This window comes from Battus philenor, unplaced genomic scaffold, assembly GCF_028537555.1.
Source record: "Battus philenor isolate CCGP_79_NKW_IND1 unplaced genomic scaffold, ilBatPhil1.0.hap1 SCAF_13, whole genome shotgun sequence".
In the NCBI taxonomy this organism is placed as follows: Eukaryota; Metazoa; Arthropoda; class Insecta; order Lepidoptera; family Papilionidae; genus Battus; species Battus philenor.
The window spans coordinates 8491772-8516645 of record NW_027181675.1 but is presented as its reverse complement, the minus strand read 5'-3'; the positions used below and the strand labels follow the sequence as shown (position 1 = coordinate 8516645).

General features: G+C 35.9%; 1 protein-coding gene across 2 annotated transcripts in view; it reads right to left on the bottom strand.

Moving 5' to 3' along the window:
* Positions 1-212: 212 nt before the first annotated feature.
* The window catches only part of clu (clustered mitochondria protein homolog), a 33905-nt gene continuing 9243 nt past the window's right edge, over positions 213-24874 (bottom strand). Inside the window, exons 3-25 of one of the 2 annotated variants that reach the window (XM_068776898.1) lie at positions 19713-19928; positions 18958-19622; positions 18715-18876; positions 18372-18525; positions 18167-18300; positions 17752-17888; positions 16662-16891; positions 15683-15819; positions 13449-13643; positions 12612-12824; positions 11728-11902; positions 11435-11540; positions 10848-11329; positions 10062-10264; positions 9298-9504; positions 8400-8642; positions 7846-7928; positions 7567-7696; positions 6250-6522; positions 4871-4996; positions 4086-4301; positions 3198-3403; positions 213-2148 (exon numbers count right to left, since the gene is read on the bottom strand). In XM_068776898.1, coding sequence (XP_068632999.1) covers positions 1950-2148; positions 3198-3403; positions 4086-4301; positions 4871-4996; positions 6250-6522; positions 7567-7696; positions 7846-7928; positions 8400-8642; positions 9298-9504; positions 10062-10264; positions 10848-11329; positions 11435-11540; positions 11728-11902; positions 12612-12824; positions 13449-13643; positions 15683-15819; positions 16662-16891; positions 17752-17888; positions 18167-18300; positions 18372-18525; positions 18715-18876; positions 18958-19622; positions 19713-19928 — 4892 coding nt within the window. In that variant the 3' untranslated portion in view covers positions 213-1949. The remainder of the gene's footprint in view (positions 2149-3197; positions 3404-4085; positions 4302-4870; positions 4997-6249; positions 6523-7566; positions 7697-7845; positions 7929-8399; positions 8643-9297; positions 9505-10061; positions 10265-10847; positions 11330-11434; positions 11541-11727; positions 11903-12611; positions 12825-13448; positions 13644-15682; positions 15820-16661; positions 16892-17751; positions 17889-18166; positions 18301-18371; positions 18526-18714; positions 18877-18957; positions 19623-19712; positions 19929-24874) is intronic. The other variant, XM_068776899.1, reaches the window with a different exon arrangement.

The following is a 24874-nucleotide window of genomic DNA, read 5'->3' as shown; positions in this document are numbered from 1 at the left end:
ACTGTTTGAATATTGTAAAATTATAACTAATCTAGAAGAAATGTTAAACTAGTAAAGTGAGATTCTAGTGAACTGATTTTTTTTATCAACTATGTCTTACTAACCCATATAGGTAAATGACCCAATTTTTGTACATGGCTTATTTTATTAGGGAAACAGAGTTCAAGGTATTAATAAATAAGAACAAAAATAAAAACGAATGTTTTATTAGTTTACTACGAACAGCGTCGTATTTACATGGTCGTTATATTGTTAAAGAAATGTAACGTCAACTTCATTATCTATTGTGTTTAGGCACGTAATTCATTGCATAACATTTATAAATTTTTGTAATGCTCCGACTTAACATTATTGCTCGATCCACGACTCTGGTCATCCTTACAACAAAACCCTAAAGCAGAATCTTTAGTAACATACCCGTGACCATTAAAAATAAAAACTGCATTTACGTAACGGGCTCTGGACAGAATTTTATTTAAAAAAAATTAAGGCGAATCTTTATTATACATACAGCAACATTACGTCTAAATAAAATAATCTGCATAAAGTTATTGACAAAACTTTAAAAGATATAATTCGAAACCAATATATGGAAAAATATATATGATAAAGATATTGATGTACAACTTCAAAAATGTCGAAGTTGTAGAAGGATAGAAAGGGATTCATGTGTTGCCAGTGCAATAAATTTTAAAATTTCATTATTACCATTGGAAAAAGAGTATTAAAATATTTTACAACACAAATACAATGGATGCATTAAAATTTCATTTTTTTTTCAAAATTAAAAATGATCAACAATGGTAAATGACAATTTGCGTTTGATTACAAAAATATTAGGAATTTAACACTGAACTAGCTCTACTTGTGGTTGTTCTATAACTGACAATGCTGTTATACTAAACATTCAAATAGCACCTTTCTAATTACAATGTAAGTGTTGATAACAATATTTAGGACAAAAGCGCACAATATAAAGCCAAAAATGACTGATTATAATTTGCTGTGGGATATAACTTTGGGTTCCATTAGGGTTATTGTCTCAAGATAAGTACATGTATCGATGATCAACAATAAATGGTATTCAAAATTGTAATTCAATAGAAATTTTACATGATTAAAGCGACTCCTTCATCATTAATTACCTTAAAGTTCGTTTGCATCAACAAGGCAAGTGGCTCGATGAGAAATTCATATCACAGACTAACGGAAACTACACCAGGGAACTTACACACACTACTCATATGGCACTAGCACACTGAAACACAACTCATATAACGAAAACAGGCAGTTTACAAGGCGAGCGCGACTTGCGAGTTGTTGACACTCATAACATTGCAAAGGTAATAAACAACAGCGTACATAAGTAACCTATTCTTGTTACATTTCAATTACAATATATCTTCTACGTTTAGGGCTCTTCAACAATATAATCCCGCGCTATGAAAAAAAAAAAGAAATAATACTCGATAATAACAATAGATAAAATACATAACGTGTAAGAAAAAGATAAAATGGCAGTAGCACCATGGCATGACAAACGCGCGCAACCCCGGGTTCACAACCGAAACTTATGCTATTATCACTACGTCAATATTGCTCTACTCTGCGTGTTCAGGACAAAGTCCCGTGTTGAGGCGTAACCAAACAGAAACCCGATTTTTGAGCGAAAAAAAAACCCGTTGCTTTAAAAACCTATTTAGATATATATCATGTAAAATAACGCTTAATTAAATTTGATCAAAATAAAACCATCGAAAATTTGACTAACAGAAAATTCTACATCAAACCTTAGCATACTATCTACTACGGCATACATTCATAGATAAGGAACAATATCATCAATCGATAATTTAAACGTAACGACGACCGCTGTAATGCACCGCGCCACTCGCTTACTAACGCTAAGTGTAGCCTACAGACGAACACATTACCAGCGACCCGACATTTCAACTCTCGCTCTTAAGCGTTACCGCCTCCTTACACTCCTTGGATTCCTTAGAGTCCTTGGCGGGAAAAGCCTCGGCCACGGTCGCCGTGTCGATCCCCTCGGCGACTTTATTAGTCAGCTCGTTCAGGCCCGGAATCGGAAGATCCTTTAACTGTCGCTTCTCTATTTCTGCTTTAAACTGTTCAATGTCTTGAGGACTGTAAAGAAATAATGATATTTGAATTACAAACAGAGGGTGAGCGTCATACATTAAACATGATTATTACTTACAAGTTCCTTTTTCTTCTTCTTCGTTAATTACTAATGTTATGCATTAAGAACAGACAATAAAACAAAAAAAATTGCAAATAGAAACTATTCAATAATAAATTTAAAAAGTTTTTAAAACAAATAATTTTAATAAAATTCTATTATTGTGTTAATGATTTTTAAATGATAATTGAGCTTGGGAATGAATCACTTTACTAGTATATTAAAGATATTGTAAAAGTGGCTACAGTAATAAAACTACCTAAGTTTATTATGGACTCTTCTTAAATCATCATGTGTTTGGCATTCTTGTAGTCCATGTTGGTGGTACATCTAATATATAAAATTCTCGTGTCATGGTGTTCGAACTTGAACTCCTCTGAAACGGCTTGACCGATTTTTACCAAATTTTATATGCGTATTTAGTAGGTCTGAGAATCGGCTACTATCTATTTTTCATACCCCTAAGTGATAAGGGTTGTTCACCCTTAAAAATTTTTTTTATTTTTTTGACGAAATTTTCTACATTCAAAATTCATTTCATGCAAAAATACATACTACCCTAAATTTTCACCCCTCTACGATCAACCCTTATTTTTAAATTGAAAAATAATTTTTTTTTTGCAAAACAACGTTTGCGGGATCAGCTAGTATAGTATATAGGGGTTCAATTCAATTTCATTCTAGTCATAATATAAATATGCTCATAGTAATGATAATAATAATAATAGGCAGGCGTTTTTAAACTGAATAATGTATTCTAGTGGTGGAAACTTCTTGAAAGACCTCGAAAGGCTAAAATAGAGTTGTTATATTCTTTCACCGAATGACGCCACCGTTATCCTCTTACGTACACATAGTGGACTGGATGAAAAGCCTTCTGAAAGACACCCCGGTTTGAGCCGTAACACAATAAAAAATTCTTTCTGGAGGTACCCAAAGATAACTGTGTGACGGCTCTATCTGTTGAGTTTCTCATAAAAATAATAGAAAATACCTGATTTGCACAAAGAGAATCCCGTTGATGAGATTGAGCATGTCAATGACTGAGGCCATGGCAGGCGGTTGGATGTGTAGCGGCGGCGCAGGCGGCTGCGAGCGCGTGTAGGCCTCCGTGAGCCGCTTCTGCAGCACCACCGCCTGCTGCGTCAAATGTCGCAGGCACTCCGATGACTCGCGGGTCTTCTCGTGTTTTTCGCCCAACTGTCATCACAGAATCTTACATAAAAATAATGAACTTATGTCGAACCCATTAGACACTAATATTGAAGTTGTGCGACAAAGTAGCCTTGCAAGAAAATCATCATGTCAGGTGATAAACGTCCGCTGGAATACATGGCCTCCCCCAAAGATCGCCGCGATGATCGATCCAGCGACTTCCTGCAACTGCTGTTAGTCCAACTCGTAGGAGACTTACCCAAGCCGCGTCTAACGCCGACTCGTGGTCATCATTTTCGCAGGGAAATTACCTACCAGCACATTCAGCTTGGACATTGCTATTAACTAAATTTTAAATATTTTGTCACAACCTTCTGAACGTTAAGAAGTTTTTGTAGTAGTAAAGTTTGCCGATGGTGTGGCCTCAAACGCTGTTTGAAATTGACACAGAGGACAATAAAACTTATACTAATTTTTATCATGTGGGCTTCTGGCTTCCTCACACAAGTGATGAGTATAAATGATCCAAAACGGATGATAATATGGGTAAATAGGCATGCATTCGAAATTAATGTCTAATGCTTTGTTATAAAAAATGTATGATACAATATTTTAACTCGTGGATCCGTAATTCTATCGTTGAAACCGAGGAAGCTATGATAGCCCCCACAAGACTATTAACATAGACAAACCTAAAATACACGGTGTAAAGTAAGTGGTTGCTCACAAGGTGTTTGTATATGGAGTACGTCTCCTTCTCATGCTGCAGCGCTGCGCGGAAGTCGCCCAGGCAGGAGAGCGTACGGGCGAGCAGGTGTCGAGCGACGGCCGCTTTGAGAGAACGTGCGCCGTGCGAGCTGCTGGTCACAGTCAACGCACGCTCGGCGAACCGCAATGACAACTCGTACTCGCCCACAGCGTGAAGGATCAACGCGATGTTGCTCTGCAAAAAAAATATTTTCATCATCATCATTTCAGCCGTGGTACCTGATATAGACCTCCCCTACATATTTCCAATAAAACCAGTTGCAGCGACCAGTGTTCGAAGTCGTTCGAAGACCATAACAAGTTCATATTTCTACTTTGTCCTATTCTTATTTGTTAACAAATGATACTACATAAGTATTATTATGGATATTAATTCAACTTTATAACAATTTAAAGACAAATTAACATGTTTTAAATTTTTAAAGAGATCAAAATTCGTTTGAATTTTTTATTGTTTTTTAACACTGTCTTCTCTTTGTTAGATTTCCTGATGTACTTGTTACTTTGTTCGATAAACTCATCAAATAACAGATTAAACAGAACTTAATGCCTAATCACATGTTAAATAGAAGTTATATCAAAATACTCCAAGTCATAAACATGAGAGCTAGTGAAAGCGTTTACAATGTTCAAATTACACGTATACATTTTGTCATCGTGTAAGCAAAAGTTTAGTGTTATCACTAACCAGTGAGAAATATTTAGAGTACAAAACCAGGCCCCCGCAAATTTCAAAACACTTACGTCGAGCAGTGCCATTTCGGGATGATTTTCACCGCAAACCAACAGCGCCAGGTAGCGCGCGCGGTACAGCAGCTTAAGTGCAGTGCTCACTTGTCCGTTTGCGAAGCAGTACAAAGCCAAATGAGACTGGAACGAAAAATTAAATCAGTAAAGTACAGATTTAAAACATAGACATTGCAGAGAACTATGAGACCAGAGAACTATATCGCATTTACATATATTCGTACATTATAAAGTCTGTATTATTGTTACTCTTATAGAAAAATTTGTTTTAGCTTGTCATTTAGCTATTTAATACTTTCACAAAAATATTTTAAATTAAATACTTTAATAAAGTGGGTTTTAGTATTTGCGTCTTTTGGGCTTTTTCTTACAAGACCGGAATATCATTTTTATTAAGAAAATAACAGCATTTAAAATTTATAGATTATCCTAACGTAAAGTCTCTAACTATTTCAAGTTAATGTCGGTACTCAAGTCTGCATAAAATAAAAAAAAAACGATTATGACATAATTTTACAAATGTTAAATAGTAAGTTTAAAAAACTAGTGTGTTAATATTTAATTTAGGAATATATTATAATCAGCAAAATAAAAAAATGAAATAAAATAGAGATATTCTTAATAAAAATGTAAATTGTTATTATTTCATTGTGTAAATTGAATTTTAATGACGAGGACATAAGGTCCACTAAAATAATTGTGAAGTTAATTCAAGAACATGTTTTTAAAAATTAATCTGCATTGTGTGTGTATCACACAGGCAGTGGCGTACCTGGGGGGGGGGGGGGGGGGGTGCGGTCCGCACCGGGCGGCACTTACCTTGGGGCGGCATTTTTATATTTACTTATAGTTGCAAAAAGCAACTTTTTCATTTCAAATTTATTTTCGTTCTTGAATAATAATAAATGATTATTATAAGTTTAATATTTGATTTATATAAATTATGATTAACTTTATGATTTCGAATATTATTCCTCAGTGTATACAAATGCATTTTAGTGTAAATTTTGGATTCTAATTCAAGAACAAGATAATAAATTTATTTTATTGTATTCATTAAAATTCGTTGAATTCGTAAAAGGATCTTTACGACTTTGTTCGGCAATTTTTCCTAACAAAATTTTTTTGATGTTAGTTTATAAATGTCCTTTCTTTTTGAAAAGTTTGTATGATTATTTTGAAGTGATATATCAATATTTTTTTAAATCAAAAACCACTATTTGATTGACATATAATAGAAAAGGCGGCAAACTGGAGATCGCCCCGGGCGGCAAAAGTTCTAGGTACGCCACTGCACACAGGATTATTCAGAATAAAACTTTGATAAAAGTTATTGTTTTTAGAGTAATAAATGTGTTATCAACACGTATACTTACGTATTCAGTAATGGTATAAGGATGGTCGATGCCGTTGACCCGTTCCGACATCAGCACGGCTTTCTGCTGGTAGGCCATGGCTTCGCGATGCTCGCCCGTCACGTAGCAGAGGCGCGCGACCATGCGCAAGCACTGCGCGATCTCGCCGTGCATGGCCCCGTACACGTTGTTCAACAGGTTGAGAGCCTCTGCGATTAGTTCGTTGCCCTCGCTCACGGCACCGGACTGAATCTTGCTCTGGCCCGTAGTGTAGAAGTTGTACGCGTCAGATGCCTTCGAAAGAAGACTCTAGCCATAGTTACAACTTATCGACCTTCATCATCATTATTTCAGCTGTAGGATGTCCATCCATAACAACGTGCTGTAAAAAAGACCCTTAAGATTTCCAGTAATACCCGTTGGAAGCGGCCCGTATACAGCGCCTTCCTTAACATGGTCATCACTCTACCTTGTGGGAGGACATCCTACGCAGCGCTTGTACGTGGTCTCTAATTCAAAACCTCGAGGCCCTGCGACCATCAGCTCTGGGCGGTATATGCGCTCATTGCCACTTTGTTGAGCTTTAACGATTATTTTCATTAGTCTATGGATGTCCTCAACGTTGATTCGTTGCTCAATGGCTTGTTGAACGAATGTGAACTTTCTTATGTAACAACTTTCCAAAAAAACAATTCATGTAATAACACAATATGAATCCGAAAAAGATTTATGGGTATATTTGTAAATACGGGTTTTAGGTTCAATAATGTGGAATTCTCTTTTAAAAAATTAATAAATAATCTACTTGTGTATTTACATGAGAAAAACAGAGTCACTACACATTTAGGACGACTGTCAATACATGAGAACAGGAGCATCGCGGAGTCACAATGAAAAAACCGTCTGCATGAGGGCGTAATAATTATTGGAGAGGGTTATTACGTGCGACCTATTCCTTGCCCTATGATATAATTCCTCTTTTTCAGCCGAAAGACGTCCACTGCAAGGAATAGTAGACTAAGGTCGCAACGATGACCGATCATGCAAACACTTCGCATCTTACAACTTTTTGTGACATTTACTATGTCATCGGTACACATGGTGCGGGGCTCACCAACACTGCGTCTACCGGCTCGTGATATGGAATTTCACAAGCCTCAAATGTAAGCTCTAACTGCAATTGAAAATGAGCTCGCATTCAGAACAACAAACTGTTCCGTTGTAGACTGTAAATTATAAGCATACTCTAAAAAGTTATAGCAGTCTGATGAGAACTTTGAAACATTGCTGAACAATTTATAATAGTTGTTTTGTAATAATATTAGAAAAGAAAATTACCCTAGGATTGATATGTTTAACAACGGGAAAAATGTTCATAATATCGGATGCGGTGAACGGAGCCTTGTTCTTGTTGTCGAAGTCGTATTCTCGCAATAAAATTTGCAAGCCAACTTTAAGCGCGAACGATCTGAAATTAATTATATTTAATATTATTCTAAGACGTCATATAAGTTTTTATCAAATTAAAATATTTTATTATATTTTTTATTGTTTTGTTATATAATGTAGAGTCATAACTTAAATAGTTGAAATAACAACAAACTGATTATACCATACCTAAGTAGAGATATTTTCTGTAATCCATGTTTTTCTATAACAACGTCCATATTTTCAGCGTTTAGTTCATAACCCCAGTATGACTGAAAAATAACAAACATTTTTTCAGAGTATTCTTCACTTTATTTCTTGAATCATACTCTTTCCAGTAAAGATTATAAATAAATTAAAGTTCTGATAAAAATTAGAAGTTAGGGATACATAATTTAGCAGAAAATGCTATTTCAACAAACCGATAACCCTTAAGACATCTTTTAAATATTATATTGTGCAATAAAGAATAAAAATAAAACTTCACACACACTTACATATATTTGACGAAAATGCATATTTTCATATTCATATTATATTATAATAGTGCTTATATGTAAAATTACTAAGAATATATACGAGTATATATGTATATAATATTTTATAAAATTACATCTACAAAAATCAATGTAGACCCCGCGAAGAGGGTGAACAGGTAGTTAAGTAATAATTGTATTAAAGACTAATGTTTTAATGATTTCGATACGAGTGTAATTGTGTTGCGTTGCATTGTAATATTTTACCTTGAGTTCGTGTTTGATTTGTGAGAAGAGCGCTTTGGGCGTGAGGTTCTGCCAGTGTGCGGCGGGCGAAGCGGGTGAGGTAGGCGAGGCGGGGCGCGGGTGGCGACGTGCGCGCCTTCCGCGAGGCCGCGAACGCGCCGGCGCGGGGCACTCTGGCGCCGCCGCCGTGGGCGCTGCGCACGCGCCCAGCAGGCAACTCAGGAAGTGCGCGGCCGCCGCACCCGTGCACATCGGCTCGCAACCCTGCCACACACCAGTGTTTATTATTGTATCTGTTAAAGTTTGTCCTGCCGGCCCGGAGACATTAACGGACCATTACTTCATTCTCAATTTTTTACTGGACTCTTTAGAGATCGCAAAGGCACACCCTGGGGGCCTAGGAGTTTTTTTTAAAATAGCGAAGCTAGTAGAAGCTTCGTCTCCGGCCGCGACATACTAATATTATATCGGATTGGGAGGTCGTCGAGCTCTTAGATCGCTTGGAGGGAGACTTCATTACTAGGTGGAAGAGCCCTGTTGAAGAGTCCTGACGAGGAGCCCAGAACTTGGGCTGCCATTCGTATTGACGAAGAAGAAGTACCAATGGGTATTATTACCCATTGGTACTTCTGTGTATCTCCTCATTTCAGATTCGATCTCATAGCGAAACTTTGGGCAAAGGTCTCTCCATTGCTCTTTGGTTGACCTTGAGCCTTCTTATGAGGCTCACCGTCAGCGATCACGTCTTGAATCTGTAAGGCACTACCAGCAACACACACTGGTCAAATACCTTCGTCTTCAGGCATTGTGGTATTTTGGCTAGGTTGTTATAACGTATTTAATATTAATAATCATGGGTAGAGTTGTTACATTAATATTTTTTATTAACTGAGCCCAGTTGCAATAGATATGCGCGTACCTGTAGGTAGGCGGTGTAGATGTGCTTGGCAGCGCGCAAAAGCAGCTCAGCGACGGCGATGGCGTGCAGGTAGGCGAGCGAGGCGTGCGGGCGCAGCGCCAGCGCCACGCGGCCCAGGTAACGCACGTTGATGCCACGTGCGTGCAGCGCCTCCGTCAGTCCCGCGCCGTCCATCGGCGCCGCCGTGTGTTCCAAGCACTCACGCACCTTGACATTTAAATATTACAACTAAGTACTTGCGAAGCTTTGCCAAAAGACCAAGAAGACAATCTATACCCAATGTCACCAATATCTGAATAAAAGGTGGCGCGGATACATTCATATGAGAAGGGTTGTGTGAAAAAAAAAACATTTTCCTCCGACAACATTGAAGTTACAAAGGAAATGACAAGCAAAAAAATAACCTCAACAATTATTCTTTCCACTATACAAAGAGAAAAATAGCTAGGACTAAAAAAAATTATACACCCAACCCACATTTTATTTCATTATTAGTCTCATGTATAAGTTAAGACATGAATAGATAACGACACAAATATAAACTCATTGACATTAACAGTTACACTTGATTAGAGTTTTTTCTTCTTGACTTGTCTCAGCGGGCAGGTTTTCGCAATTAAGCGGCACTCCGTGGGATTTGGTTTTAATTAAGAACATCCAGCTTCACAAGAAATCCCAGCAGATCATTTATAACACGGGCGATCGCTGGTATGCACCTCGGTGAACCGTGAGGTTTGAGGTTTTCAATATTATAGCAAACTTACAAAGGCAGGTATTTGCGTGGTGAGTAAGAAGGCAGCGGCCTCCTTCACGAGGTGTCTCTGCCTCGCGAGCTGTTCGGGCGTGGCCGCGTGCTTGATGCCGGCCGAGTACACGTCGGGGTTGAAGCGCACGTCAAATTCAGACTCCTTGAGAGACGCTACGGCACGAGCCGCGGACGCCACAACGGCACGGGACCGGTCGCTCGCTGTTATGAGATAAACGTAAAACATAGCTACCATTAAAACAATTACAGATGTAAAGTAGTGACCTATTTTTCAATATCAACTTGTAAGTTACTAGTAATTTTGTCAACTTGGGGTCTTAACTTAGTCTCTCGAGCTTTGTAGTCTTCTATTACCGTAAAGGAATAACCGGTCAACATTCTTAATCTATATTTAAAATTACTATTACTATTTTCAAAATTCAATGCAATACACATAATAAAAAATAAAAACATCTATTACCCAAAGACATATATTAAATAGGCATTTGTAAACCAAAAAAGGTTTATGCAACCATATGGTTTAAAATTAAAAACTGTATAAATATAGCAAAAAAAAGCATTATATAGCTTCTCAGGGATATTGGTATATCAATAGGCGCCTGAGCTTTACTTGGCGGTAGCAGGTTCAAAACCAAGCAAGGTAATAAGAAACACCTATAATTTATAAAAATTGGTATTCTTAATTATTCTATAGTATAAGTCTTTGGAATTTTTTCATTTTGTCAAAGGGGCGATAGTGCCTGAAAAGTTAGGAACCAAGTACTATTATTAAATAGATACTTACAATCAGTCTCTTGTTTGTCACCGTTGCAAATTGAATCCGTGATGCTCTCGACAATTTTCTTTGCGACGTCTGTATCAATATCCGTATAATTTTCATTCAACAATAAATCAACTTTTTCTTTGTCCTCTTTCACATTCTCAGCTGCCTCTTCGATATCTTTTTCAACTTCGTTCACCTTAGAGCTGTCTTTCTTTACTTGTGTCGTATCTGTACTTTCTTCTTTCTTTGCCTCAGGTTTTTCTAATTTAGTTTCCTTTTTCTTGGAATCCTGTTTTTTCTGTTTTTTATCCTTAACATCTTTTTCTTGGCTCTTTGTTTCTCTCTTTTTGTCTTTTGTCTCAGTTTCCTTGACAATTTCTTTCTTGTCCTCTTCTTTGTTTGCTTCGATTGATTTTTGTTCGGAATTCTCACGTTGCTGCCGCTTGGCACTTAATTGTTGCAAGTGAAACGCAGCGTACCGTATAAACATGAAATAACGTGCCCTAAAAATTCGGTATTTTTAGTACAATTTACAGCAGATTTACAAACTTTTCTTAATTGTGCAAATGGTTGGATGTAAAAAAATAATTATTAAAAATAACACTTACTCAACAAAACTGTCAACTAATTCTTGTCTCAGACAACAGAGTTTATGTTTGTGAATAATTGGGAAGCCCATGGATTTAATATCTTCTCGCAATTCGTCATCTTCCACTGAAAAACAAAATTATGATCAATCATAAATCGAATTGTTATACTGTAAATATTTTTTGCACATCGTTTATGACCGGATCTTTAGGGAAATCTATAGAGGAGGCCATGTTCAGTTGTGGACAACCTACAGCTGAAGTGATGAAATATTGGTCGTGAGTAACAAAAATTATTACGTATAAATACTTACACTGTAGAAAATTAACATCCGGAGGGAAAGTGCGCAAGAGATCTAATATATAATGGCGTCCGTCGTTGCCGATAATTCCTTTACACTCGACGCTCGAACACAATTCAACAGTTTCACCATTTGCACTAATAACAGAATGAGGCATAATCTTCAGTTGTTGTCCAGCTTTACTTAGCTGTAAGAAAAATAAACAAAAAAGAATTTTAAATAAGTTAAAAATATGATTTTTTAACGAAAACAATGTATATAATAAAGAGTTCATTACCATAAAAATTACTTTATGAAAGGACAAGTAATTGTGAGTCACTGTAGGTTAAGAGTCATTTAATTATCACTAAAGTATCCCATGTTTTACAATATATGATTGTTTTCTTTAAACATGCATTTAATCATTCAAGAATATGTTACACGTCAACAAGTTATGGGGTAGTTTGTATTAAGCGCTAAATGTATTTATCGATTGAGTCACTAAAATTAATGAAACTATAGAAGCAAAGTGCTGGATATAATACTTGTTACTAATTGTGCTATAAACCTATACTTTTTAATTTAAATTCATACAGATTCTATTTCAATTTAAATAAAAAAGAGTTAAAACAGATAAACCAAAATTACCAAAACTTGATAACTCTTAAAAATATCCAAGTTAAGAGTTATAAATATATACCTCATTACATCAATTTTTGTTTACTTAATTGATTTCAAATAAAATAAAGTAAAAAAATATCTCAGAGTTCAAATTGTTTCGTTATAAAAACATGTATACATAAGATATATATACATATATATAAACATTAATGTATATTTTAATATACTTTTTTAATAGGATGGTAGTAAGTATATCATAACGATATAATAGGATAGTAAAAATTTCAAGCACTAACCAGCTCCATGTATTTAGGATGGGACAACACAGTGGTGCCAAAGTCTATGCTTCCATAGACAACGCTCTGCTCTTGCTCCTTCTCCAGTATCCCGGGTATGATGGATTGTGCAGTGACGCGATACCCGCGATAGTCCACTACCACTGTACCGAGTGTGTGCAGACCCGCTGTATCTACTGCGCTGTACACGCGGACGCCTTGAAGGTCATTACGCTGCAGAGTAAAACCCTTATTTATTAAAAGGACATCAACAAAACATATGCTCTACACGTTGGTGTGTAACGAAAAAAAAAAAACAAATTTTACTATTTGGTACACTAAAGATGATTACGCACTCAATAAATAAAGTAGGTAGGAAGTGAACACTTAATAAAATAAAAAATAAAAAGGCACTAAGTTTTACTGTGATTATTTAAAAATCAAACATTATGGGTGAAACACGTTATTCCTGACTTCTTAATATGAATTTTACTTAATTTTAATCTAGATCAAAAATATTTGTTTCTTGATCGGCATACGCCTAACTGGTTATTTGTCATCACAAACTATTTCATGTTAAAAAGAAAGTGAATTTTTGTCAAATTGTTCATATTACGTTCATATATGTAATTAAGATGTCGGAAATGCCGGCAGAGCGAGCATTATACACACCTAGTGTGCAACTTTTTTTTAACGTTGATCATAAAGATTATGGAAAAAAGTCACGTTAAAACGTCATTCATGTTTAGAACGGATTTTATAGTAAAACAGTTTTTACACACAAATACGTCTTAAAATAAGAGATCTTTATTATTTTTTGCCGTATTTTTATGGACTGGCTAAAAAGGTGATACTGACCGGCGCTACGAAAGCAGCTGCGTCTCCGCCCAAATCCTTATAATGGTCGCGTACATCGAAACCCAACGAGAAGAATATGTTGTTCCAGATGAACATCTGCATCTTTGGCTCTTCGCCAGGGTTGATTGCCATCACATTACCGTCCACCACGGCCATCGCGCCGCGCGTAGCCGCCGCCACAAAGTCGCTGTGAACCTGCCATTTAATTATTACAATTATAGGTTATTACAGCAGTAATGACGGAGATGCGTACACGAAAAACAAACATATCCCAATAATCATAATCCCCATAATCAAAGTTGCAGGTGTAGTAGACAGGTCACGTAGCACGCAGAAATGATAGTGGCTGTGATCTTAATGTTCTGGAACGACGAACACGAGCAGACAAGCGCAGCGTAGAACGTCCACTTCGTTGGTAGACAGCGAAAGCGGACCGCTTCTAACTGGTCCTATTGGAAATCTATGGGTAAGGGCCTTGCACCTTCAAATTTCCACCAATTCCAGTCCCTTCAGAATTCTTTAGGCAGTGTCCGGTTAACATAAAGAGTGTACTGCATAAACTATTTGTCATGTTTTCTATATTAAAAGTCCCAAAATTTTTATAAGAACGGCATTTAGATCTCACTTAGAGTATCTATCCCCCGTTTGGAATCCACTGTGTGCAATCTACGAAAATAAAATTGAAAGAGTACAAAAAAAATTCGTTCGTATTCTGAACTACCGAATGCATTGCCCCCGGGATTCTTATAAAATGTTTTTAGTAGATACAAAATGTTATCACTGAAGGATCGACGTTGTCTAATGGACGCCACTACACTTAAAAATATGTGTGGTGGCAACGTTAACTGTTCAGAACTGTTGTCCGAGGTAAACTTTCGAATTCCTGCAGCAAGAACGCGTTCTAGATCTCTCTTTTTGTTATCAACGGCAAAGACAAATATCGGTAAACGTGCACCCTTATACAGAATGTGTGACCTCCACAATTCATATATTAGTGATATTGATATATTCTCGTGCTCTCTTGTATCTTTTAAAAGACAATTTCGTTCGAAATTATTGGGTACACACAATACAATTTAAACCATAATATAAGTTCATAAACCATAGTCTTTGACCCCTGTTTATTAATGTTTTTACTTGTTCTGTCATTGTTTGACCATAAATCATTAAATGTTTTCAGTGAGATAGTTATAAGGTAGCAATTGTAACCAATGTTATATGTCTATGCTTCTAGTTTGTACTTTCTTACTACTTTTTGTTACTGTTTATCTCCAATAAAGTAAATAAATAAATAAATTATGTCACTGCCTGTAAAATGACAAAAAGTTACCAAACAAAATTGTGTACTACATAAACTTTAATACAAATATGCCTTGGTTTTTCATTTAAAATGCAATGGAACTTAAACAATTATATAAGTATGCATAAACCAGAGTGTGGTAGCTTATCGACATGGAAAACGATCTTAACGAAGATGCAAGAATCCCAGACTGTGTTAACACGTATTGGTAAAAAAACAGAGAACGCAAATAAACTTTATCATCAATGAAAGTTACAAAAAACGAAATGATAGTAGATGCCCTACATTAATGAACGAGCTGAGTAATCGCGTGAAACCTGTTAGGGCATTCTCCTTTTATCAGTTAACCGTTGTATATAGTTTCATATTTGCGCCTAATTAAGGTGTTTTCTTTATAAAAGGAAAAATAATGTTTTTATGTGTTGGATGTGCTTTTCTTACAGGTATATTTAAAATAGTAAGAAACGATGCGGGAAGAGGGTGGTGTCGTCGGAATCACTGACCGTGCGGATTGCTCAGTCACGATGTTGCGGTGGTCGAGTGAGCATCGCGAGTTTTAGGCATGCATTTTAACTACCCGTTGATAATTTTGTTCACACATCGGTATTCGACTTCGATGTGTTATAAAATTTTTCTAAAGAAAACTTCTTGTAGTTCACATTAGATTCAAACATTTTAAGAAGCATTATAATCAATTAAGTAGTTTATGTTGAAACTTACAACCATTTTTTTTTAATTTTCGCGTTACACTTGATTTGACCCTAAATACTTTTTTATTTCTATATTTATTTGGTTGTTATCTATCTTATTTTAAAAAGTGAAGAACATTTTTAGCCTTGGGTAAGATTTTCAACTAACTTAAATTTGTTGTATATCTAGCAGGAAATATTATATAATGAATTATACTTTTAGTATTATCTTTTCTCTATGTTACCTTAAAAATAGCGCGCTCCCTCAGTAACCGTTCGGGTAGCGTGGCACGCGGCAACTCGCGCGTCGTCTGCAACTCCTCATTCCAGTCTCGAGTTTGTCCCGGGATATGCTCCTCGTAACCCAGCTTTGAAGAGAACGCTAGAAACAAATCCATTGTTATGTACTAAGTATTTACAACAGTAAAACGTGCTTCATTCGTAAGCTCATCTTGGTCTAAAGGTTGACGCTAAATGTCGCGCCCTTCCCTGAAATCCTTGGTCGAGGATTTGACGAGTTGCCTGCGCAGGTCTCTATGACCTGCTTTTCCGAGTGCTACTGTTGTTGTGACGCCCGCCACCAACTGCAGAACCTACCTATCGAGTTGGTGATCGCCTCCCTTGTCTATTTCTTCTACTTTTCCCACGACAACCAGCGTATCGAGACTCTGGTTGCCCTCGATCTTAATGACCCAAGTAGCACAGAATTCGCTTGTAATAGATCGTGAAGATATTGGGAGATCCGTAAATGAACGAAAGTAACTAATGTACCCCAGCGAATTGGTACGGCAGGGGGCAGGTAGCCTGCGCGAAACAGATGGCCGCCGAGACCTTAAAGTTCCGAAGTAAGAAGACCGCGAACCGGCGAGGCAAAGCGACCTTGTTGTCTTCTAACTGGTCCTATAGAAAATCTACGGGAGATAACCATTTTTACCAATGAACGTCCTACGGTAGAAATAATGATAATGAAGTGTAAATTTCATTTAATTTTAAGGGTTGGGTGGCACATGACTATTCGAAATCTAGGAGGGGATGGTCGTAAGAGATATGTTATGGGCAAAATTTACACATTGCACCAACCCCATCTTTTCCCTCGCCTTATCGAATAGTCACGTTTAAACTGTTACCAGATGGAATTAAAAATTTTGGGAATATAATATGCTTTAAATTTGAACTGTGATTTATTTCACCTAAATTATCCATAGCCATAAATAAACAACTCACTGTCTTCCGCCCGAATCGCATCAACAGTGTGGTCGAGCATCGGCGATGCCCACTGGTACACTTGATACGGAGTGGCGACTCTCTCGAATGGATGTTTCTGCATGCGCCTTTTTTGGACCAGGGCGAAGTTTCTTTTGAAAGCTGGCGATACGATACTAAGTAGCTCTATCAAAGAGTGGCACAAAAGAGATGGACTGGATGGACGTGGGTTGAACACTTCTTCTGTGGATCTGTCAAAATGAGATAATGTTTTAATAAATCATGCAAAAATTATCGTTAATTCTAATTTCTTTTCCCAAAAAATATCTATTTATATATTCATAAACATCAATCTCCCAAAGTGCCCTTGTGCCAAAATTTTATTGAAGTACTTGAAAATATATTTTTTGTGATTTTATACAGCTTCTCACGAAAAATAAATTTTCTCAATAAGTGTTCTCATCATCATAATCATTTCCGCCTTTAGCGTCCCCCATAGATTTACAAAAGAACTGGCTGCAGCGGACTTTATCCAGCGTCGTAGCGTCACGTCATCCTGTCACGTAAATCAGACATAATTAGCTCACGAAAATTAAAAATTCACGATAACTTTTTAAACGATTAAGTTTGGAAGGTCTCTAATGACCTACGCTCGAGACGTTACGTTAAGTTATTTTTATCGAATTATAAAAAAAATATTTAGAAGTAAAATATTATTGAGAAATAAACTAGCAAAGCTAAACTCAACGGCAGGAACAGGCGGCGCGAACAAGCTACTCCGCGCTTGCCGGTTCATGGTCTCTTCCCCAGAACCTTAACACCCTAGCTAGGCTAGCAGTTCTCACACGCTATTTGGCCTGCTCAATGCCATTAGAACTATCGAATCCGGTGGGCTATGTCGGTTCATTCCTCTAAGTAGTATGTCCTCGTTATACGATCTCATAGAGATATCCCTAGAACAGCCCTCTCCATAGATCGTTTAGCGACTGTGATCTTGCCAATGAATTCCAAAATGAGAGACTAAGTTTATATGTCGTAAATTAACACCGGTAACACATATTAGCGTTAATGTAGATAATTAGGAAATTTTATATAAGATATAAAATATTACTGGTTAAGATAGAATCCTCGCGGGCAGGCAGTAATGTGGAAATGGCGGTCTTCTAGAGAGACGACGTGCAAGTACAGCAGGTCTCCGCACATCTTTCGTGGACCGGGTGGAGGATTCCAGCCTGATGTCGTAAGCACCTAATAAAAATTTACATTTTTTAAACTGCCGTTAGTGTATGCATTAATAAAAACAGGAAATATATATTATAAGCAAGTTATTTGAGCCTTAATTTTATTATGACAAATTTATAGAAGTGTTCTGGATTACTATCCAATATGAAATATAATTTGATCATGTCAAAATGGAGTTGATATATGATAGCAAGGACAAAACCTAAAATAAATAAATGATTTAAGTTCTTTGTATGCAAGGAAAGAAATGACAATTTTTTTTAATGTTCTAATTATAAAGTTACCTTAAGACACTGCGGTGCCTTATTTTCCTTCGTTAGTCCTGGATGAAGAGGTAATAGAGGCCGCTCAGTACTTCCGGGCATGATATAGTCCGGAGGTGTGCAATCAACGCTTTCCGGGCGTGACTTCTTTTTTTCTACAAGAGTATAAAAATAACATTGCAAAAATCGACCAAAATCGTTTATGTAATTCAAAATTACAGCTTACCAAGTATATCGCCTTGTGTTATTATGTTTAGGAAAGCTAAAGAACTGCATTCCTGCCCGGCATAGGCATCTACATAGTCGATGGATTTGAGAAGATCTCGAACATGACGAACATGTATTCGTGCTTCGCGCATTGTGTACGGTTCTTCAACTACCTAAAGAGATGCCAAAAATATACAATGATAAAATATATCAAATTAGGTAAACAAAATGAAAATATAACACAACAATTTCCTTAATGAAATAATAATTGATCCCATAGATTCGTGACAGTAGCCGACGGTATGTAAAGAGATCGTTTATATTAAAAAAATCCTCATTTAAAAAACATCTCATATACTCACTTTGATAACTGATCCCTCTTTAAGACCTTCGATATTTTTTAACTCCGCAAAATTGTCTAGAGTTACACCATCTAATTGTAACGAAAAACATGTTCTGTGACATGTGTCCTCACGATCCATTAAAACTTGATGAATTTCTTGAACCAACTCCATACTGGACACCTGTAAATGGAAGAATGACATTAAACAAAGAAGAAATTAAATATTTAATCATGAATATAATTTTTCCTGTAATCGCAGTACCTGTATATCCAAAGGTTCAGCTCCTGGACTTACAATCTTGACGGTGAAACCTAAATCTTGAATGAATACTACTTCAGCGTCTCTCTTTTTTTCATCGCCGTCCTCGCTTGGAGATGATTCTCTTTCCTTTTCACCATTCACCAATTTAGCTACTTCGCCATTTACTTTCTCCGCTTCATTATCTGTTCTTTTACATTTATTGTCTACTCCTTTTTTATTTTCTGTCACTTGTTCACTAACAGGTTTCTTTTTCGCGCAAACTTCGGAGCTTTTATCTAAATTGGTAATTTTTTTGATAACTTTCTTTTTATCGTTTGTTTCCTTTGCTTCGGCTTTCACCGGAGAACTTTTCAGTAAAGCTACGTCATTTCCCTCATCAGATTTACTACATTTTGGTTCATTGGAATCACTGACGACTCCATTTGTAATTATTTTAGCATTATCACTACTAGTAATATCACATTCGGAGTTCCTTTTTGAGTCACCATTAACAATATTTTCTGTAGGAATATCTGCGCCATTTAAAATTGGTTCTTTGGTACCTGTTTTATCCTTCTTGCTGTCATCAGACTTCGACGTCGATTTTTCTCCGTTGACTTTAGCCATAATGCCGTTAGGCTTGGCAACTTGCTGTTTGTCGATATTAATTTTGGGTTTCTGAGGTTCTGAAAACGAAAGTTCAATGTAAAAATTTTAGATAAACACTGGAATAACCTCTAGAAGGTGTAAGAATGAAGGTAGAATGAATAATGTACCGGCATTTGGAGTAAAATGCGGTGGCGTGGTATTAGTGTGAGGCGAGGGAACCTTGCGGGCGGCGGCCGCATACGAGACGCGCGGCGGCGCGCCGCCGCCTCCTTCATCATCGGCGCGCCCGTTTGGCGAACTCGCGTGACCGTTGCTACAGCTCACGACCTTAACACCTATTTCCTTTTTCATTTTCAACTGTTGCTTGCTCTCCGTTTTATCGACTAAACGAAAAATGCAAATAAACAAATCATTTTTTGATTATTTGACAAAACATTCTTAATCACACTGTATTGCAAGTGTGTGTTTCATTATAAATAGGAGATAAAACAATCTAGAAAAAAATATGGACTAACATACATACAATAGAAAAATTTATTACAATAGAAAACTCACTATTGTAAAAACAAGGACATCCACATCCATTAAAGAAACAGATAAAGATTTAGTAAACCAGCACATAATTAATTCTCATTACACGCCGGAGCAAAGGAAACAATAAGCATCTAAATATATATATATATATATATATATATATATATATATATATATATATATATATATATATATATATATATATATATATATATATATATATATTATATATATATATTATTTTAAAACTATCTCAGAAAATGCTATTTCTTTTTAATATAGCATAAGTTTCCACAGGCGAGATGGTAACGTGCGCGGGGAACGTCAGGGTTTAAGAGCGCATGTCTTGTCCCGTGACTGACAGACACGTGGTTTGTCCTGGCGCAGGGCCAACTATCTCCAGCGGAGAGTCAATAATAGACGGCAACGGGATGCCGCCAACAATAGACGCCATCAACGACATCTTCACTGTGTTCACACAGTTTTCTAACCATATAGCAATAATTAGGAGCATAAAAAATTATTTATGATTTATTACAATTTTACGACGTTATTTTATTACACAGTGTAGTAACCTCTCGAAGATTTTTACGTAATTACTGAACTGTTTGATTTATTCAACCACGTTGATCTTGTTAAAAATCAACGCCTTCCTCATATGTTGTTAGAATTCAAAATAATAGTGGCAGTAGAGAAAACTTTATAGCTAGGGAAGATATGCCTTATCGCAAGTAATATTTGCTTTTGTCATCACCTAAAGATAACAGACGCCTTCAGATATTAAATCAAAACTGATAACAAACCGTTGACATGGTTTTTTTCGTCGCGGGTGTACTTTATCACTTGGCGAACATTCACATTTCACAGACGAAACCGTTTCAGAAAAATATATTTTTAGATTAACTAGCATATAAATTTTAATTAAAATTTTCCCGTTAAGGGCACTAATCGGGTGTATTCGAACTTAACATCGAACGCAAACCGTTTAACAAGTTAAAGGTATAAATTTGGAATGATAAACTCTTTCTTTCAGTCACACTGTTATTTTTCCGCATAATATTAATACAAAACACAGATATGTCACTGTGTATGGAAATATACATAATAAATGTATAAGAATTTATATAATTTGCTTGTAATAAGCAAATGTAAAATGAATCGTTGATAATGGCAATCATCATCATCATATCAGCCGATAAACGCCCCCTGCAAGACAGGCCTCCGTCCACCTAGTGGGGGTCAAGCTAGGCCGAGTCTAACGGCCCGTAGTAGCCACTCGAAAATCTTTCAGCCCAACGGCCATCGTATGGACGGGCGATATACCACGTCTACTGCCACTTCTGACGAGCAATTCTTTGCCACATCGATGACCTTCGCTCTTCTGCTGATCTCCTCATTTCTAGTTCGATCTCGCAGTGAAGCTTCAAGCATAGCTCTCTCTCTCTCCATTACTTTTTAGGTAATACGAACCACGATTATTAAGTACGCATCAATTATTCAGTTTCGAATTTTGAGGTGAAATACAATAAACACTAAAAAAATATTTAAATTACAGATAGAAACCTACGAAAATATATACGAACAACATGAGCAACGACGGGCCATTCTATGAATTATGCAAAGGAATCGAGCGTCGACGACGATAGGTACTGAATATTTAACTTTACTCACGGATTGTTATGAGTTCCCCTTGAACCTTATTTTGTTGATGTCGATTATGCGTGACTGTTTAAAGGCAATAGAATCAGATAACATAAATATTGATTCGAATGACATTTTAGCATGTTGACGTTTCCGTCGCAATAAGCTTTCATTTTTCAACGTCGACTTCTAACATTGATTTTGTTTAATAAAGAAACAAGTTGCTAAGGCTTGATTTTAAAAAATATATAATAGTAAAAACAATTCTTTGCGTATTATTTTATAAGCGGAATTATAGAATCAATGCACCAAATACCATTTTAAATGCATTAACCTATTTTATAATATATTACCTAAAAATAAATGGCACAATTGAAATACGACCTTGAATTGCTGTGACTATTGATGTTATGTAATTAATAGAAACCTTATAAATGATATTTTTCATGCACCGGACCCTGATAAATTTTCTATAGGCCTTGACCAGTTTTTTTGTTCGTGACAGATTTCAAAACAGTTTAATGGTGTTGCTACGGATCTTAACATCTTCTATAATGTAACAAATAACTTTAACAGAATCGAATTTGAATAGAAAAGAAACCAAAAAAAAAACTTTTGACTAAGGTTATTTCAACCACAGTTATTTTAACTACTTTTTTTCATAAAGCTATAAAAACATAAATATGTGGAAGTATAAAACAAAATTTTAATATCTACAATGATTTTTGTAAATGTTTTTGTACAATATATATATATAACATAAAAAACATTATAGATAAGACTGCAATTTCCAAAACTTTTAAGCACCTAACGAAACATTATAAACATATTTAACAATTCAATGCACTTAGCATCGGATTAGAAATTTAAAAAAAAATATACAATATAATTATAGAGATTATAGTCTGAGTATACTTACATAATATTCAGACTATTATCGATACCAAATATATGAACCCTCACTCAAACATAAATACGTCGTAAAATTCTTAATTTATTGAAGCCTTAAGTAACGCTCGGAGTTGGTGCATGACAATTGATCTCAATTATATTACGTAACTGCGAAAAGTCCGGGTTTCTATCACACTAATAAAATCTAGCCATAGCCACAATAATAATAAAGATCAATTATCATTTATCAATTACCAATTATTATCAACACTAAAATCTTAAAAAGCAGTCTTGTAAAAGACTACTTTTTAAGATAAGTATAAATATTAAAAACACATTCTACCCGTCATATTCAGTTTTTAAGCGTCACAACAATAAAATAATTTTAAGATGCATGTTGAATCGTAAAACATAGAGTAATTTTCATAAATACAACCTTAAACGTGATGTCATTTATACAATACACTGTCTTTGACTGTCTTTGAAGATATGCCTTGATGTATGAAAGAGAAAGCAGAATGCCAATATTTCAATTTTAATATAAATCAATATCGCCGATTGCGTAATGCATTGAAACATCCTTTTTGGTACTATTGTCGTTAATACATTATCCTAGTTATATTCCGAACTCATCATTTCATCTGATAACAGCTACAATTTTTACAGTCGTTAACATATGACACGTTTTGCGGAAAGCGACTTGTCCAATGTTTATGACTAAACTTTCGGAATTTATTAGGACATTTACTAATCCATAAAGAGCCCGCTTGGCGGTAGTAATGCAGTTCTGTACATATCTTCAGAATCCATTTCATTGACTGTTAATTTTCTCGCTAATTGTTCACAAAAATAGCGATCGTATTTTTAATCCAGTCTTCGGATCAAAGACTTATATTCAGAGCAGTGAAGAATCTTAGAAAAATATTCTGTAATGTCTTGACATTACATAAAAATTTGAACACTCACCACCCAAAATAGATACAAGCAGATTCGAATAAAATTACAATGATTTATTTTAATACTCTCTAGGAACCTTAATGCTAAAGTACTGCGATATAGGCTACCATCATGCGTATAATATCCACTCATAAAGTATATAGAAAGCAGGCTGCTTCCAAACTGTCCTATTCGATATCATTGGGCGAGGCGTAAGTCTAGCAATGAACGTCCTACGGCTGATATGAAGATGATTGCTCCCCTCGTTTACTTTTGCGTTTGCTGTACAGCCGCAAAAAATTAACCTCTATAATAATCCAAAAATACAAAGTATACTCTCTCCAAATTATACCAAAATGACTGCTGTCCGTATGTGGTGTTTTTGGTAAAGTATGAAAGTAAAGTGGTTCGTTTTATTCAAAACTTTTCTGTACAATAATACAGTGAGCGATTGCCAATAAAAAGGCGTTAGTATACGAACAATAATGCAAAGCACTACGATAGATGACCCTTAGAAACAAGTACTCTGTCCACCGTTGCATCATCCAAATTCTATTTATTCCGATCGCTTGACATTTTATTTGGCATAAGATTTGCAAATATGTATAGTGTCAACAATGTCATCTCCGTGTAATTTGGTCAAAAAGCAATTGATTATTAACGTTACGACATTACATGATAATGGGATTACATGATTGATTAAAGTATCATTAAAAACTCGCGAAAAACTTGTGTTTGAACTTAACGCGAGAGACTGATATTAATTATTATTTTGGTTCAGAACAAATTTATTGCATGGTCATCCATTATTACGGAGAACTTAAAAGTAATAAAGTGGTAATTTATTACCATTAAACATACGAAGCGAAATCAAAAGACCCCTTAATGTCATTAATTTACTAAAAACATTAATTTTATATGTTACTTTCGAAAATTTTAACTGTGTGAAAATTTAAATTTGTGTGTTATTTTATTTCTTACTACATTGTTCCCATCTGTAATATATACGCAATTCGTTTCATCGAGAAAGCTCAGAGATCAGATGGTGTCTGAATGTTTTATTAAAGACAATTGTTAAAGATCCAGAAGCCACACGCCACCACACATTACTAAATTATATATTATATAAAGATTCCCGAAGAATTGTTCATTTGAAGTGACAATGAGGGGGCAAATCTGTCGAGTAGTTGACGGTCATAGGGACCGAAAGGTTCACGTGTAGCGACCACGAGTCGGTAGATACGACGTGGGTAAGTGGTCCCCCGCTAGGTGGACCGATATCATAGTCAAGATCGCGAGAAATTGCTCGATGCCGGCAACACAAGAC